The sequence below is a fragment of the Phalaenopsis equestris genome, unplaced genomic scaffold (assembly GCF_001263595.1).
Source record: "Phalaenopsis equestris unplaced genomic scaffold, ASM126359v1 Scaffold000536, whole genome shotgun sequence".
In the NCBI taxonomy this organism is placed as follows: Eukaryota; Viridiplantae; Streptophyta; class Magnoliopsida; order Asparagales; family Orchidaceae; genus Phalaenopsis; species Phalaenopsis equestris.
The window spans coordinates 57866-74910 of NW_018164976.1; the positions used below are offsets into that span (position 1 = coordinate 57866).

Sequence of the window (17045 nt, forward strand, 5' to 3'; positions counted from 1 at the left end):
TTTTTCGCTCGTGTTCGGCTCGAAATGACTCGAAAAAAAATTATATATCTTTTTATATAACAATATATTACATATATTATTTAAATAATAATATATTATATATATTTATGTCTAAGTTTAAATCATAACACCTCATGTGGCAATGTGGTTAGTGTCTTCTTTTGTATATATTTAATCTAGGTTCGAATCCCACACTTTACATCTATTTTTCTCAATTTTAGTTTAACGAGCCAATTTCGAGTCGAACACGAGCCGAACACGAACACGAATATTTAAATCGAGCCGAACACGAACATACTGTTCACGAGCCAATTTCGAACACGAGCCGATTTCGAACACGAGCTATTTCGAACGAGCCAAGCCTGAGCTCGCTCAAGCTCGGCTCGTTTACAACCCTAGTGGGAAGGCAAGAAGAATCCATAAAAAACCCTTACGAGAATAGACGGGCGAAGCAGTCATTGGATCGAGATAGTTCATGATCCACTTCTTCACGTGTGGGATTGCAATCCTTCTCGCCCCCTTGTTCTCGCGATGCCTTTTGGCCCAAGCGAGAGTTCCCGTGAAGTAAAGCCGGGGTTTGTGTTTTTCAGATGATAAATCCTACATTGCCTAACATGTCGATCTACATCTCTCGTCAGCTTTGGCAAAAAAAAAAAAAAAAAAAAAAAAAAAAAAAAAAAAAAAAACCTCTTACGGGGGCGAGGGTCTTGTCCCTACCAAAATGACATACTAGTCCTCCGCTGTGGCCTTCCTGGATAATGACCTCCCATAGTGAACACCGCGGAATGCATAATTGACTTTGGTAGAACAGGTATCCATCTGTGCAATAATATTGCCCTGCTAACTTCATCTGACATTTTTCCCATATGTTTTTGAAATCTTCGTATGTTTCATATAGATCTCATATGACCTCGAAGCCTACAACTCAAGCCTGCATGGATGTGATCAATAGGTGTCAACGATTCGGTGCATCTGCTACACAATTCTGGTTTCCAGCTTTGTGTTTAAGTATAAACTAGAATGAGGCTAGAAATTCCACCTAGGTTGCTTGTCGTCCATTTAGTTTGCTTTGGCTATTCAGAAATTTTAGATCCTTGTGCTCCGTAAATAGTGTAAAATCTTTTGTCAATAGATAATGACTCTAGTGTTTCAGAGCTCTTACGATGGTGTAGAATTCTTTGTTGTATGTTGAGTATTTCCTATTAGACTCGTTCAACTTTTCACCGAAGAAAGTGATGGGGTGTCCTCCTTGGCTAAGTGTTGCTCTAATCCCCACGTCAGATGCATCATGTTCTACCTTGAAAAGTTGGTTGAAGTCAAGTAGTGCTAGCATGGATGCCTGAGTTACGTTTTCTTTCAGTGTGTCAAAACTGTCCTGGGCTGTTGCTGTTCACGTAAACTCCTTCCCTTATAGAATTTCAATTAGAGTGGAGGCGATAGTGCTGAAGTTTCTTATAAATCTTCGATAGGAGGCCAACCACAAAAATTACCTCAGCTCGATGAATGATTGTGGTATGACCTAGCTGATAATTTCCTCTATCTTAATGGAATCCATTTAAATGTTTACACTAGACAAGATGTAATCCAGAAAGCACACCTGGCTTGTCATAAAGTGACATTTATTCTGATAGTCATATAGTTACTTGGCTTACAGTACCTTGAATGCTGCCTCCCTGTGATGCAAGTGATATTTTTTTGACCGGCTATATACTAGAATGTCGTCAAAGTAGACAGCAACAAACTCTCCGATGTGAGGTCGAAATACCTAGTTCATTAATCTCATGAAAGTGCTAGGTGCGTTCGACAAACCGAAAGACATAACGGTCAACTCATAAAGTCCATCCTATGTCTTGAAGGCAATATTCCACTCATATCTTGGCCTCATTCGTATCTGGGATATTCACCGAGCAAGTCTATCTTGGAGAAGATAGTGGCTCCATGTAGCTGGTCTAAAAGATCATCCAAGCAATGTATGAAAATTGGTACTTGATGGTAATCCTGCTGATGCACATTCGCCGTGATCCATCCTTTTTGGGCACCATCAACGCAGGGACTACACACAAGTCGGTGCTTTCTCTGACTAACCCTCTTGTCATGAGGTGCTACACATGTTGTTGTAGCTCTTGATAGTCCACCGGTTTTAATATATAGGCCGGTCGGTTTGACAATATGGATCCTAGTATAAGGTCGATGTCGTGTTGAATGTCCTTTAATGGTGGTAATCCCTCCGGTAGGCTGTCAGTCATAACATCCCGAAAGTTTTATAATAACGGCTACAATAGTGTTAGTATCCCTCTTTCCTCCCCACTTCCTTCCAGGAGGACTAATGAGAGTGTTACGAGGGTATCCCTAACTGCTTGCAAGAAAGTGGTCTGGGGAACTAATGCCGCCTCTGTACCATTACCGCCTTTTGCATCCTTAATAGGTAGTAAAATGATGTGTTTCCCATCTATTTTGAAATAATAAGTATTCTAGAACCCGTCGTGTTGAGTCTTGCGATCAACCTGCCAAGGCCTACATAACATAATGTGGAAGGAGTCCATAGGAACCAAGTCGCACCATACTTGTTCATGTAGCTGGTCTGATGGAGAAACCAACTAGACACTACTAATATACACGTAACTCGTTTCCCTTATTCAGTCAGGTAAGGGAATATAATTGGGGATGCTTCTGTGTCTACTCCTAACTTTTTTACTATAAGCATAGACACCACATTCTCACAGTTGCCACTGTCAATGATTAGGCTACAGACCATCCCCTTGACAGTGCACTTGGTGCAAAAAATGTTATGCCTTAACCAAGATTGGTCCCACTTGGGCTTGGACTACATTATTCGTCGGACGACTAACGCTTCTCCTTTTTCTCCATGGAGTTGAAGCACTTTTTCTGGACTCATCTCTGATTCCTCGTCGACTTCCTCGACGATGGCATGAACAACGAGTGTAACGACTCAACTTTTTGGGCAACTAGAGGTTGTTGCCGTAGCTGTGGCACCTGAAACACTTCCTAGCTAGCACTGTATTGGAGGAATCAACTTTCTTTGGCTTCTTCCCACTCTGATCTGCCTTATCAGTTCCTTGTTCAATTCTGTTATTTCCTCCTGAGGCACCCTTGTCAGCTGTAGAAGTTGTGAGCAACTGCTTAGCTGAAGGTGGTGGTCTGAAGGCCGACAGTTGCTTACTTTGCTTTTCCATTTTCAGGGCTAGTGTCTGGACAACCCACAATGTAGCTGTACCACATTGCTAATGACAGGCTTTAGAACTCCGAGATATCTGGCAATCGTGTGCTCCTTTGGCTCTATCAGCTCACACTTTAACTTCAGGTGGTCGAATTGGGCCATGAACTCTTCAATTGATAGATCTCGTTGCTGCAAATTGTGGAGTTCGAGGAAGATGTCCTGAAGATACTGAGGTGGGAATTATTTCTTATGCATTTCCTTCATCTTCTCCCACTTGTTTATTATCTCACTTCCTTCTCTCCTCCTCTGCCTTTGTAGATTTCCACACCATAAAGAGACATTCATCTTTATTTTAAATGTAGCTAGGTTGACTCGTTTGTCATTTGGCACGTCTTTATACTTGAAGATTCGTTCAACTGATTACAGCCAGTCGATAAACTCATCGAGCTTCATTCCTCAAACTCTGGGAGGACCATCCTGATGCTAAAGTCCAGTTGTTCTCCACAATGGGCCTCTTCTCCCGACGTCCTATGATATTGGATACAAAAACAGTGCGACCGATATTCTTCGTCGCCGTGATCTTCCCTGTGGAACGAATTAAGATCCACGTCTCTATCTTCCCCATGGCTCTCTCGATCACAGTCGAATGTAATCTCTTCCAGGTTCCCGTCATCCAACTCTGCTAGTCTCCATTGTAGATAACAAACTTCTCGTTGAATCTCTTCCCAGATTGAGTCCGGTTGTACCTCTTCACGGTGGCATGGCTATGGTTGGAAATTAGAAGAAAAAAAAATTGGTGGAGGTGAATTGGGTAAGGATAGATGCTGGGAAATCTTAGGATAGGACTAGGGTTGGAGTAGCTCTGATACCAAATGATACCGAAACTAGCAGAAAGAAGAATGGAATGCAAAATCGAACTTTTATTAATATAGAAATAGGTATACAACACAACTCAAATAGAAAGGGAAGACAAATAATAAGTAAATCCTTCGATTAGGAAGTTAGGAAGATGTCCAAAGATGGTAGTGGCGTCGACGGAGTGGTAAGGCAAGATGGAAGATGTCGGGGGGATTGTTTGAGTAGTTGTGATAATGTTTGGTTGATTGAAGATAGACAGGGTAGCAAGGTTGTAGGGGAAGTATAAGTGGCGGTAGAGTGGTGGTGTATGGAGGGGTAGACAACTAAAGAAGAGGTTGGAAAAGGGGTTGGTGAGTAGAAGAGAAAGAGATTGGAGGTTTACAACACCACTTAAGAGCAGGATACAATCAAAGCACCACTTGTCGTCAGATACAACCCTAACAAGAGAGAAGAGACTTCACATAGGATATTAGAAGACAATTCCACTATAACTAACTCACCACACACACAAGACAACAATTTATAGGCTCCTCCCGAACGGAGAAAGCTTCTACACAAAGGAGAGTGGGAAGACAAGAATATTCCAGAAAGAAATCTTCCCAGAAAAGATGGTTGAAGCAATACCCCTGGATCGTGATAGTTCACGAGCCACCATTCTTGCGAGGTTTTTGGCCCCTGCGGGAGTTCCCGCGAAGTAACACAAGGGATTTGGCCCCCGCGGGAATGAAGCGCCCCGCGTCGGGGCACAATCAGCGCCTGCGTCATAAAGAATTAATCTTATATTAGAAATTGAGATATTTTATAAAATCAATATGATTGGCTCGACTCAGCTTGACAAATGATTCGAACTTGATATGTCAAACACATAAGAGGGTGTTTGGCTGCATGAAGAATTTAATGTTAAATCCACCCCCTTGTTTGATTTATTGAATTCAGATTTAACATAAATCGAAAGTAAAATTCAAACCTTAAATCCGAAATTTCATAAATCCATGAAACGTTTTTTTTGGTTGGTTGGACAATAAATTTGGGCCATAAATCCTATTAACCGGAAGCTACCAAACACCCCCTAAAAGTTTGATATTTTCATTTATAATATTTATGCATGAAAATGTGTAATTAAATTTTAAGAAGTTAGTAATAGTGCCATTCTTTACGTAATATTAAGGATTTGTGCATTATAGATGTAAATATCAAAGTATAATGGGTCAAAAACACGGTTTTTTTTAAAGGTGTGCCAAATTGCATTAAAATAAAAAAAACAAAAAGTTAAAAAAGGGAGTACAAAATCATGCCCTATGGACATTCACAAAATGAGTCTTCTCCTCCTAAAAAAAAAGAAGAGGACCCTGATCCCTAAAATAGGTCATAACAAAATTCCTATCTATAGCCATCTTGTCGCAAGTATGTGCAACTTTGTTCTTTAAACCTAAGCAACAAGCCAAAATTTGGATTGTTGGGAGTATTGTGTTGCTATTGCCGCTTATCAATAGTACTCCGATAGAAATCCTTGACGTTCGAGTTGTCGCTCTCGATAATGATACCTTTGCCTTCGGTCATCCAATCCTCAATAAGCCCCAAGAGCGAGGCAATCGACAACCTTTCCACTTGTGCACTGTCCTAGTGGAGAAGTCCTTTCTCACAAACCAAAAGAAGCTCTCCCATTTCAACTCAAATAACAATGCTAGTTCTTGCCTACTCGGAAGAGTGTAAAGCTCCGACGATGTTCACCTTAATCAAGTTTGGAGGAGAAGAGGAGGGGGAGGGGGTGGGGTGGGGTTTGGGGGTTGTGGCTTTGCCAAAAAGGCCGTGGTAACAGCCGATTGGGTGGTTAACTCCCCAGTGCACCGAGATTGGATAACGGTGAGGGTGGCCGAAGGTTTTGAGAAGGTTGGAGACGACGGTAGTAGGCGTGCCATGGGTCGTTCCATGCTTCTTGGCATTCTTTGCACGTCAATAGAGGTACATGTCATTAGAAAAGGCACAAACCAGAAGTATGTCCCTCATATGGACGTGTGTGAGTATCTCGAGAGCACCATTAAATTTTCGGTGGGTGGCGGTGAGAACACCACAAGATCCGAGCTTGTCCAACATTGCACTAAAACAAACAGTTAGTAAAAATATGTGATTTATTCTCCACCACTGGACATCCCCAAGGGCAAACAAGGGATTCCAAGAGGCCTCTGCGAGCAAGCCATTTGTTAGTAGGGATGGCATCTAAAGCTCAATTGCCACCAAAAGGTCTTCTCCCGCAGGCGGAGCCTGAGAATGGCGAGCTAGCCATGGGTATCATCAAGCTGATCGAACTTGGCTTGAAAAGCCGATAGATTTCCCGGAGAGTTGCGTGCACAGCTCGGGAATGTCCACTTGCTGCTCATGCATGATTGGAATCGTGAGGATAGTGTTACGAAACTCCTCCCCAAACAGATTTTTCAATTTTTCGATGTCCCATTCTTGCTCGCAGATAAGATCAGCAACCTGCACATTTTCGCATTGGAAGCATCCACAAAAGTGGGCTAATGATGAGCACGCGGTCCAACACCCATGTTTGAGAGAGTACATTGATATACCTCCATTAACCACCTTTCACCGAATAATCAAATTAAGAGTAGCAGCTCCACCACAAATTATCCTCCAGGAGGTGGAATCACTTCTAGGAGAGCTGAAGTTCCAAACATTATTGTCATATTTACTAGACAAGAATTTGTGTAATATGGAGTTAGTTTGGGAGATAAAATTCCAAGCGAGCTTCGCCCGAAGAAGCCCTTTGTACCATTTCCATTTCCCCAAAGAAATTTTCTGCTGTGTTTTTCCAGCTCGAAGGAAACACTTTATGGAAGAGTGGCGTGGGTGAGCAAATACATGGGAAGCACAAGTAGGTCCTTTTAAGAAGAGTGATCCGTCCAGCAAGGGAGAGAAGCCTGATTCCCCGCAAATTTAATTTGCTGGTCGCATTAATTAAGAACTTGCTGTAGTCGGCCATAACAAGTTTTCTTTGGGTTAATTTAAGACCTAAGGATTTCGTCCACTTTATGGAATTGGAGCATTTTAGCAAGTCTGCCTTTCTTCCAACACGGGGGTGCATTTGCTAAACATGACCATGGATTATTCCTGGTTGAGATGCTGTCCAGTCTAGTTGCAGTAATTTTCTGTAATTCTGGTAATTAAATTAGTGGCCTGTGTTAAACCCAATATTCCCTGCCCGCTGCAAGAGGGCCCACAAGAGCAGTTCCGAGCAAAGAATAAAGAGATACGGGAAGAGGGGGCACCCGTGATGAAAACCACACTCCCCATGAATCCAGGCCGAGTGTTGCCTGTTGATCAGAAGAGCGAATTTGGGGCGACAAACACATTTCAAAACCCAATTGATGAATATAGAATGAAAACCCATGATTTTCAAGACTTTAGAATAATAAGTTCAACTCATCTTGGCATACGCCTGCTCCATCTCAATCTTGAGCGCCATAAGTCCCGAGGTAGCGGTGGAGTGCTTGACCTTATTCATAACCTCTTGGGCAATAAGGCAATGTGAAGAGATGGATCTATTGGGAACAAAGGCCGCTTGCTCATCAGAAATAATTAACGGGAGGATGCCTTTGAGCTAGTTAACAATAATTTTGTAAGTGGTTTGACAAAGACTAATCGACCGGAAATGTGCGGGCGAGTTGGTATTCATCTTCTTTTGGATCATCACAATGAGGGTTTCTTTCCACTGGTCCAGCATAGATCCAAAGATTAAAAAGCTTTTCCTTGTTGACAATCTTCCAGTAACACTTGAAAAAGGATGTAGTAACACCATCTGTACTAGGGGATCAATTCAAGCCCATCATGCGAATTGCAGTCCAAATTTCCTCATCCCACACCTCCACAGTGAGTAAATCGTGGCGAGACAAGATCCTGGGCAGAGAACTGTCCAGTTGGGCCAGTTTCCGAGAGAGGGGGATCTTGCATTTCCATTTGAAATTAAAAAATTGCTCAAAGGCCTCCACAATAGCAACATTATCGCTGCTGCTTTCACCATTGGCATCCACAATGCAATTCGATTGGATCTATGCAGAACTGACGCCATGGAGTGGAAGTAGTTCGCGGTTTGGTCCCCATCATTTAACCATCTCACTTTCACATGCTGTTTCCACCAAGCAGCAACCCGAGCTAGCGTGACATTTACCACTTGGATCTTGCTCCTCATGAGGGTCTCGGTCTCAATCTAGGAGATTGCCAGTTAACTAATACATGTTCTTTACTGATTGTTATTTAAAAATAAAAGTTGTTAGGAGTTTGAGACTCAAATTTTGTTGCTTTTTGGATCAATATGTTCACAATGCGACATATGTGGCAACCAATATGTATATATAATTACGATTTCGTCAGTGTTGTTATGTCAGCTACCAATCTTCAGTTGCAACTCTATTTATTTCAATAGAATGAATTCTTCTCCTCTGTCCCATGTTTATTTTCATCTAAGGCTTTTCACATAAATTTAGGTGTCTCTTGATTTATGTTTGTTGTGATCTCTTGGTTTTTATTCATTCAGGAAAAGCAGGTCGGCTTCTCATTTATGTACACAAAATATGAAACTAGACAGCAATAAGCGTTATAATGGCAGTAAAGAAATTCTATAATAAAATGGGTTAATGATTTCTCAAACTTCCAGCATTTAAATTATGCCAAAGAAATAGTACCTTGTACTTTCCAGGTTTTAGACAACCCACTCTATAGCTGAAATAACTATTAGACCAGTGGAAATTGAAGACAAAAACTAAATCTCCGCGCTCGAAAACAACCACCTTCTCTCCTTCGTCTTTCCGTGAGACATATTGGTGCTCTGAAATCATGAACTGCAATGATCCAAATTATTGAGTTTCCATGCATAACAATCAATTATTTTAACAACATAAATGAACTATCCATAACAAAAAAATAATTTTATGAAAATCTAGAAGGCAAACTAAGATTTTGAAACTTTGGTTTTCTTAATCAGTCATTATTTCACACCTGATTAAACATGTGTTTAATACTGAACCAAATGAATGTTTTAAAGGTCAGGAAAACTCCAAAAGAAGAGCTTTGCAAACAATTGGCTATAAACTAGAAAAGCTTCTGCGTAAAAGTAAGCAACAATTTTTTTTTTAATTTTTTTTTTCGAAGTAGAGGGGTCATAAGGATTCAGGAACAGCATTATCCATGTTACATACATGCAAATATATTTTGTGCGGAGAGAGAAATTGGAACAATTCATCATTGCAAAAGTAATAGAAAACTTACGCTATATTTCTCTTCAAGATGCTGCATTGATTGATCAAATTCTTGCATTCCATGGTATCTTAAATAATCAGCATCTCCCTGGATTTAACAATTCATAATACAATACAATGGGTGACTACAGGAAAAAAGAACAATAATAACAAGCCTTATCCCACTAAATGAGGTCAACTATATGAATCCATTTTATCCATTGTGTCCTACTAAGTATCATATTTTTATTAAATTCTAATAAATTAAAATCATGTTTATTGAACATGTCCTTCATAAAAAAAAAAACTAAAGAAAATATTTTAGTGACTTAAATTCTCATGAAAAAGTAGAACTCGTTCAATTTTTGCTTTGAAATCTCTTAAAATAAAATGAACCTTAACTCTTAAACATCGAGACACCTTTTGGTATAATAGTTAAAATTTTACTAGAAACTCCAACTTTATGCGTGCTTGTATTGGAGCACTCCTAGGATGTTACCCTAGCTTGGGGAAATAATTGTAAAAAAAAAAAAAAAAAGCTATACCGTGGGAGTCATCGCTTGAACGTAAATAAGACAAAAAGTTACATGGTGGCAGTAACTTATTAACTTTGTAGGGGTGAAGCAAGCCTCTTCCATGCCTGAACCGGCATGGGACAACCGAAACGATTTAGCTGGATCAGGTTTTAGGACAGTTTTTATTGTGTTTTTGTTTAGGAAAGCCGTTAGCGTCCCCTATTTTCCCTTCTAGGACCATATCCAAGGATGAGTAGCGCTTCAAATGTATATTGTTTCGAACTGGTAATTATCCTAGACGTTCACAGCCTCCACATCCCTCCCCTTTGCTGCCACCTTCCCCTCTCTTCTCAGCAACTGGCTAGCAATCTGCTGTGCATGTCTCCATAGAGTCCTAACTCACCCCACGACCTCCTGTTGGATTGTGTTCACCTAGCCACAACTCCCCAGACTTCTACCTCCTTGTTGGGTTGTTCTCAAGAATCATGTCGATCCAGCACCCCCCTATAGGCTTCCAACTGACCATTTTCAGGCCCTCTTCCTACCTCTAACCTCCTATCTCAACTGTAAACCAGCCGCCAACCACTTGCCAGCTTCTGATGTCAAACCAACCACCAACTTCCTACTCACCCCACCCTCATATACTAATCCCCCCTCAAACCACAGAACCAACACCCTCGCCTTAAGACTTAGTTTGGGGTTGTGTTGTGTTCTTGGTTGTTTTCTATTTTCTCGTGTTTGGTTGTACTTGCTATTTTATTTCACTAATAAAATTTGCATTGCGTTAACTCCGGCATCAATGGGGTCATCACTAGAATCTTATATGCTTATGAATGGTTCTAAATAAAAAGCATTCACAAATATGCTCATTTACTAGAGTGGAGGAGATTGTGAAATCCCTTGAATAGAATGAAATTGAAGTCTTAAAATTCAGGCACCTTTTAGTGCAAAGGTTGAAATTTTATCAAAAACTCCAAACTATGTTCATACAACAACGCAACTGGGATAAGTGACCACTTGAGAAATTACACCATCGGGAAAAAATGATGAGGCCATTAGGCCAAAATAAATAATATCCCAATGAGTGAGAGTTCGGGTTGTTACAATTTCTTCTAGGATTAATTATGCATTTTGCAGTACATAATAACAGGAGGCATGCTGTATAAGCGTCATTTATAACATATGGATTAATTTCAAATTGAAGCACAAACAGAGTAAGGAGCAGGAAGACTAAAACTAAAGAAATTGACTGTACAACTCTAGTACATGCAAGAGAGCCAAACCATGACTTAGGCCAAACTAGTAATGTACATAGCATGGAATGTCATGTAGATGAAAAATTATATAAAGCAAATGAGACGGAAAAGCAATTTTAAATTTGCACGTTTAATAAGGATATAACTTAAAAACGGGATATATTTCAGAAAAAAAAAAAAAAAAAAACATTAAAAACGCAGTATCTTCTACTATGCCAAAAATTTCTTCCTTCCACTTAGTACAGCATCCGCGTGTTTCAGTGCTAACACTATCAGTTATTCAAAATCATATGCATCAGATTTTATACTAGTCGCTCGACTACGCAATGATACTCCTAAAGTAGAACTTAATATGAAACTGAAACTTGTTATGTAGTGTAATACAATATTATCCTATTGAATACTTCATTTTGCAGGTGTATTGAGAGTAATGGTGGGCTCTGAGGTGGGGGTATATACTATTCACACAAGTGATATATCTAGATGAAAAACTTCAAAAAAAAAAAGGTGACATGCATACTCATTAAAATATTATTATTATTATTATTATTATTATTATTATTATTATAATGATTATCATCATCATCATTATTATTATTTGTTATTATAAGTACATTATTGTCCTTTAAGCACACTTCACAAATACTTGTGTATGGTTGTACGCATAGCTCATGTGTATGTACATATAGATCTAGGGCCCGTTGCGGGGGCATTTTTTAAAACGCCTCGGTACGTTTGGTTCGCGCGTTTGGTTCGCTTATCCGAAAACGTGGTTCCATTTTTACACTAAATGCAGACCAAGGGTCAAACGCCGCGGTCGACCCGCGTGACGCGTTTCAGGATAAGCTGCTTATCCTGAAACGCACAAGCTGCCCCAAACGCACCCTTATAGTGCATATAATTGTTCATATGTAAGGCTTGCATGTTTGAGTTATTGTGTGCATGTATTCTAGAGTTATATCTATGCATATATAAATATCTAAGTGTGCATGCGTACAGATAAATGAATCTACCCCAAACGCGTTTGCATGCTTATCTTTATTTTAAATAGATATATGATACAATGCCTAAAAATGTCAAAAGATAATTTATGTATTATTACTTCTTTATTTTATTAATTTACTTTTATTTTAAATTATATTGGATTTCAAATTAATTGATAGTAAGAGAAATATATTGAAAGAAGAAAATTTCAAAGTTACAAATGATGACATTTTTGAAGATGATGAAAGCAAGGATATGACCACTATGGATCTTGAACCTAATTGAATATTTAAAATTTAAGTGAATGTTTACCTAGAATAACATTTCAAATTTCTATTTTATATCAATATTTGATATAAAATTTATGATTTATGTCTTTATTATATAAATTAAATCAAAATATCAATACTTTATAATATTTATGAATTATTTTTAATTTTCTAAGTTTTTTTCTTTCTTGATGCGTATGCCTCGCCTTGCTAAGGAAAAACGCCTTGATTCCCATTTTCGCCTTTTTTTACTTTGCAACACCCTAAAATTAAAGCTTAAAATAGCGTTATTTTTATCTAATACCCAAGCTTGAATTCTTACATATATGCGACCTTACCTACTCAAGAAAAGGTGTAATTCACTTTTTAAAAATTAAGATGGCAGTATTTTTTTATGTGATATGAAAGATTTGGGTGGTATAAATATAATAGGTAAAGTTTGTGTTACATATATAAATAGATGATTTGGGTGTAATGTATGTAAATGCCCCTAAAAACAGCCGACAAAAAAATGCCATAAAAGCATCAAGTAGTTGGTTGTATGATATTGCCATTAACTTATAAAATGTATGTCAGAGGTGCATTAAAAAAAAGAAAGAAAGAAAGAAGGCTATTGAAGCAATAGCTTCAAACACCAAGGAAAAAGCTTCAAATAACACGGAATTCAATTTTCATAAAAATTTATCAGATAAAAAAATTTTGGCTCAAATTAGGAATTCCGACCACCCACCAATAAGAGCTTCCAAAATTTAAACAGATAAAATAATAAAGAGGTATTGAGAGTTTGCAATCCTTTTAAAAAAGGCACATATTCAATATAAAGGTTCGAAACAGCAAAGAAAAAGTTCATATATACTTTTTTTAGTTACCAAATCAAATCTGCGCCGACATTTATCATAGCTATAGTTATTCCCAGGTATCATCTTCCCATTTGGTAGATGTTGGTCACCTCTTGGAAAGTCTATCCATTCTGTCAAACATAACATGAAAGGGAAATAAACCAAGCCATTTCTTTTTAACTTTTGTGAACTTTAACCACATCTTGAAATTTATTTTCAACATTATGCACAAAAAAAACATACCAGGATGACCAAACTCATTCCCCATAAAATTAAGATATCCTTCTCCACCTAATCCCATAGTTATTAGCCTTATCATTTTATGTAAAGCTATTCCCCGATCTATACAAGGCGTAGATGGTCTATCCAGAGCCATAAAGGTGTACATATCCTGAAGAATGTAAGAACAAAGCCAGCTTAACATATAATAATACTTACCTTCGCAATAATAGGTGAAAAAAAGGGAAGTTTGAATACCTAGCACACTATTCTTACATTTCACACCTAAATTTACATATTTACATACAAAGAACTTTCAAGCTTTAAAGCTAAGAATGAAAAGGTGTATTTCCATTTTAAAAAGTGGTACTGATACAATTTTTTAAGTGATATTAAAGATTTGAGTGATATGTGTGCAAATATGAAAGTATAGGAGTGAGAAATGTAAATACATTAGAATTCCGTGCTAAATGAGAAAAAAAAGATACAACATTCTAACCATATGTTACCTTATCCATCAACCAGAATGCAATTGTTTTGTCACCAACAAGAGCTTGATCATGGCTTTCAGCATACGCAATACATTTCTCTAACCATCTCCTATTTGTCAGCGTATAAACAATATCTCCCATCTTCCAGTCCTCATCTCTTAATCTGCATGGAATTTATGCAAATTTTTCAAGAGAACTAAAAACTGGCTACAATTTCTAACCAACATTAAGAACAAAGTCCTTCCCTTTTTATGGAAAAATATATTATTTCTGTAGAAGCTCTAAGGATATCATCCATAGGTTGAATATTTCTAAAGCACTATGCAAAAAAAAAATTGCTAACCAAACTTACTAAAAAGAGGGTACATAGTTCTTGTTTAATCTAATATAATATTTATATAAAAGTATTTTGATCATATTTTTTCATCAACGACGTGGAAATATTTTATAAGCTAGATACAAAACAAATTTATTAAACTTACTAAAATTTCGAACCAACTACAATCCTGGCATAAATAAAAGTTTAAACATTAATGAGATGCATGATGAAAATAAGATTATAGAGGCAACCAATAAATAATTCTACAATGATAGACCATTTGGTCTCAAATCAAATCATACTAAGATCAATGTTGATGCACCATTGATAAAGTTCTTTAGCAACTTGCTCAGCTCTTACCTCATTGACGTGGGAGCATAAGAATTGCACGATGCCACAATAGCTGGAAGTTCATGATAATACATAATTTGGGGATCCCATGATTATGCAACAAGCCAGGGCGAGAAACACAATTTAGAAGAGATTGTTGCTTTTTCTAGCTTATTTCCTTTTTTTCTTCTAATTTCTAGTAGTAGACTATTTATAAGTTTTATTTTTCAGTTTTCGGGACTTTTGGCTTTGTATGTGTGTTTTGGATATTGTATCTTTAATTTTCACCCTAGGAAGTAATATATTCTCACCTTTTGTAAGTGGTGTGTCTGAAGCTTGTTTAAGAACAGGTGATGAATCACCTAACAATCCACAAATATCGTTTCGTCGTCCGCCTCACTCTTTTCAGCTGGACAGCCGCCGAAAGTTGTCTACAATGATAAATCATTTGGTCTCAAATCAAATCATGCTAAGGTCAATGTAGATGCACCATGAGATAAAGTTTTTCAACAATTTGCTCAACTCTTACCTCATTTAAATCATGCTAAGGTCAATGTAGATGCACCATGAGAAGTTTTTCAACAATTTGCTCAGCTCTTACCTCATTGACATGGGAGTGTTAGATTACGTGATGTCGGGATCCCAATGGTTGGAAGTTCGCGATACAACAAAATTTGAGGATCCAACGATTCTGCGATAGGCCAGGGCGGAAACACGACCGCGGGAGGGCTGAACAGAGAAAATCTTGTCCAGTTGGCAAATTTAGTAGTGATTGTTGCATTTTCTAGCTTATTTCCTATTTCCTTTCTTCTAATTCTAGTAAGAGGCTATTTTTATGTTTTAGTTTTCGGTTTTGGGGGCTTTTGGCTTTGTTTGTGTTTTGGACATTATATCTCTGATTTCTAACCTAACGAGTGTTATGTCTATTCCTTTTGAGCGATGCGTCTAAAGCTAAGTTCATGAACAGATGGTAAATCTACTTGCCATCCATGTTGCATCGTTTCTTCATCCCCGTCACTATTCTCAGCTGAGACAACAGTTGAATGTTGTCTACCCCCTCCAAACACCATTGACCGCCCATATTTTCATTCCTTATTGACACGGGAATTTGAGGACTGACCTAAAGTTTGGTCCAGCTTGGTTGGACCGCGGTCCTCAAGAAGGGAGAGCTACGACACCCCTTTTCCTTTCCCCTTCTTTCCTGTTTCCCTCCCTTTCCTTTTCCATTTCCTTCCCTTCTTTCCTTCTTAGCACCTTCCTATTTTAAAGTCTTTTCCAAATTTTGAATTTTAATTACTTTTATTCACCCTTAATATGATTTTCCCTCATTTTGCTTCCTTGCCTAATTATGAAATCCGGATGACATTTGATTCTTCTTTCTCATTTTAAGAATTGCTCAAAATAAGTCCTAGCCTCACTATAAATAAAGGAAGATGTGCTTAGAGTTGGGGGTCTTGTTTTTTAATCTGAATTGATCCTTGTCTTAGTGTTTTCCCTCTTGAGGGTTGTATCCGATGACGAGAGACGTGCTCCGGCTGTAACACCGTCCGAGGTGATAATTATCTACCTCGTTCTGACTCCCCTTGCCCCTCAGCCATTCAGTCACCACCGCTATCCACTCTCCTCGCTGCAGTCCCACAAAATGACAAGTTACAGTTCATGCAGCCACCCGCTAACTCCTCCCGCAACCTCTTCCTCTCAGTCGTCACTCCTTTTCCACTTCTCAGAATTTCCTTGTCAACCCACACGGTTGCAGTCACATGGACTCCTCTTCCGCCTTATAACCATTACTGTCCCGTTTATTCCCCTCCTACAACCATCCTTTTCTTCACATCAAAAACCAGCCGCAACATCCAACTCCCCTAACTGTTGTTACCTAATTGCAACCCCTACTCAACCCTTCCCCTGCATCACTTGCCATTCGCAGCCAACAGAACCCCCTCTAACTGCAACATGATTCCCTCTCATGTTTGCTCACCTCATACCCAGCTCTTATGAAGCACCTCCAACCACCACCATCCTTACCATAGCATGTCCGTTTATGTTTGTTGTCTTTTATTCTTGTTTGTAAGTGTATGGGTTGTAATCATTTTCCACTTCAAAAATATAAATTTACACTTTTATTGAGGTTTGAGTTTTTTCTGGTATCATTTGGTATCATAATTAGTCAAACCCTAATCTTATCCTAGGATTTTCCTAGCATCAACCCCTTCCCAACCCGCCTCCACAAAATTTTTTTCTTTTCAATTCCCAACCATAGCCTAAACTTTGACCTAACCCTCAATTTCTCTTGCTGATAACAACCTTAAATTACATTTTTAGCCCTCACCTCTAAAAAAGAAACCCTAGTCATACCACCATTGATAAACACGATTGAGCATTCCCGGGAGGAGATACAACGAGAGATCTGCCGACTTTAGCAGTGGTTTACGAAAATGGAAGATGAAATCCAATGGGAGGCTAACCTTAACCTTGATCCGAAAGGTCGAAAAGAGGAACGAGAAGATATGAAGATGAAACAGAAAACACAACATTAGTTCCTACCAACTTACT

The 17045-nt window shown here is 38.6% G+C and overlaps 1 protein-coding gene across 2 annotated transcripts in view; it reads right to left on the bottom strand.

Annotated features, from left to right (window-relative positions):
- Window positions 1–17045, bottom strand: part of LOC110028889 (1,4-alpha-glucan-branching enzyme 1, chloroplastic/amyloplastic-like) — an 88936-nt gene that overhangs the window by 1657 nt on the left and 70234 nt on the right. For both annotated transcript variants that reach the window (XM_020730932.1, XM_020730934.1), the window contains exons 16-20: window positions 13862–14006; window positions 13377–13524; window positions 13164–13264; window positions 9302–9379; window positions 8719–8874 (exon numbers count right to left, since the gene is read on the bottom strand). In XM_020730932.1, coding sequence (XP_020586591.1) covers window positions 8719–8874; window positions 9302–9379; window positions 13164–13264; window positions 13377–13524; window positions 13862–14006 — 628 coding nt within the window. The remainder of the gene's footprint in view (window positions 1–8718; window positions 8875–9301; window positions 9380–13163; window positions 13265–13376; window positions 13525–13861; window positions 14007–17045) is intronic.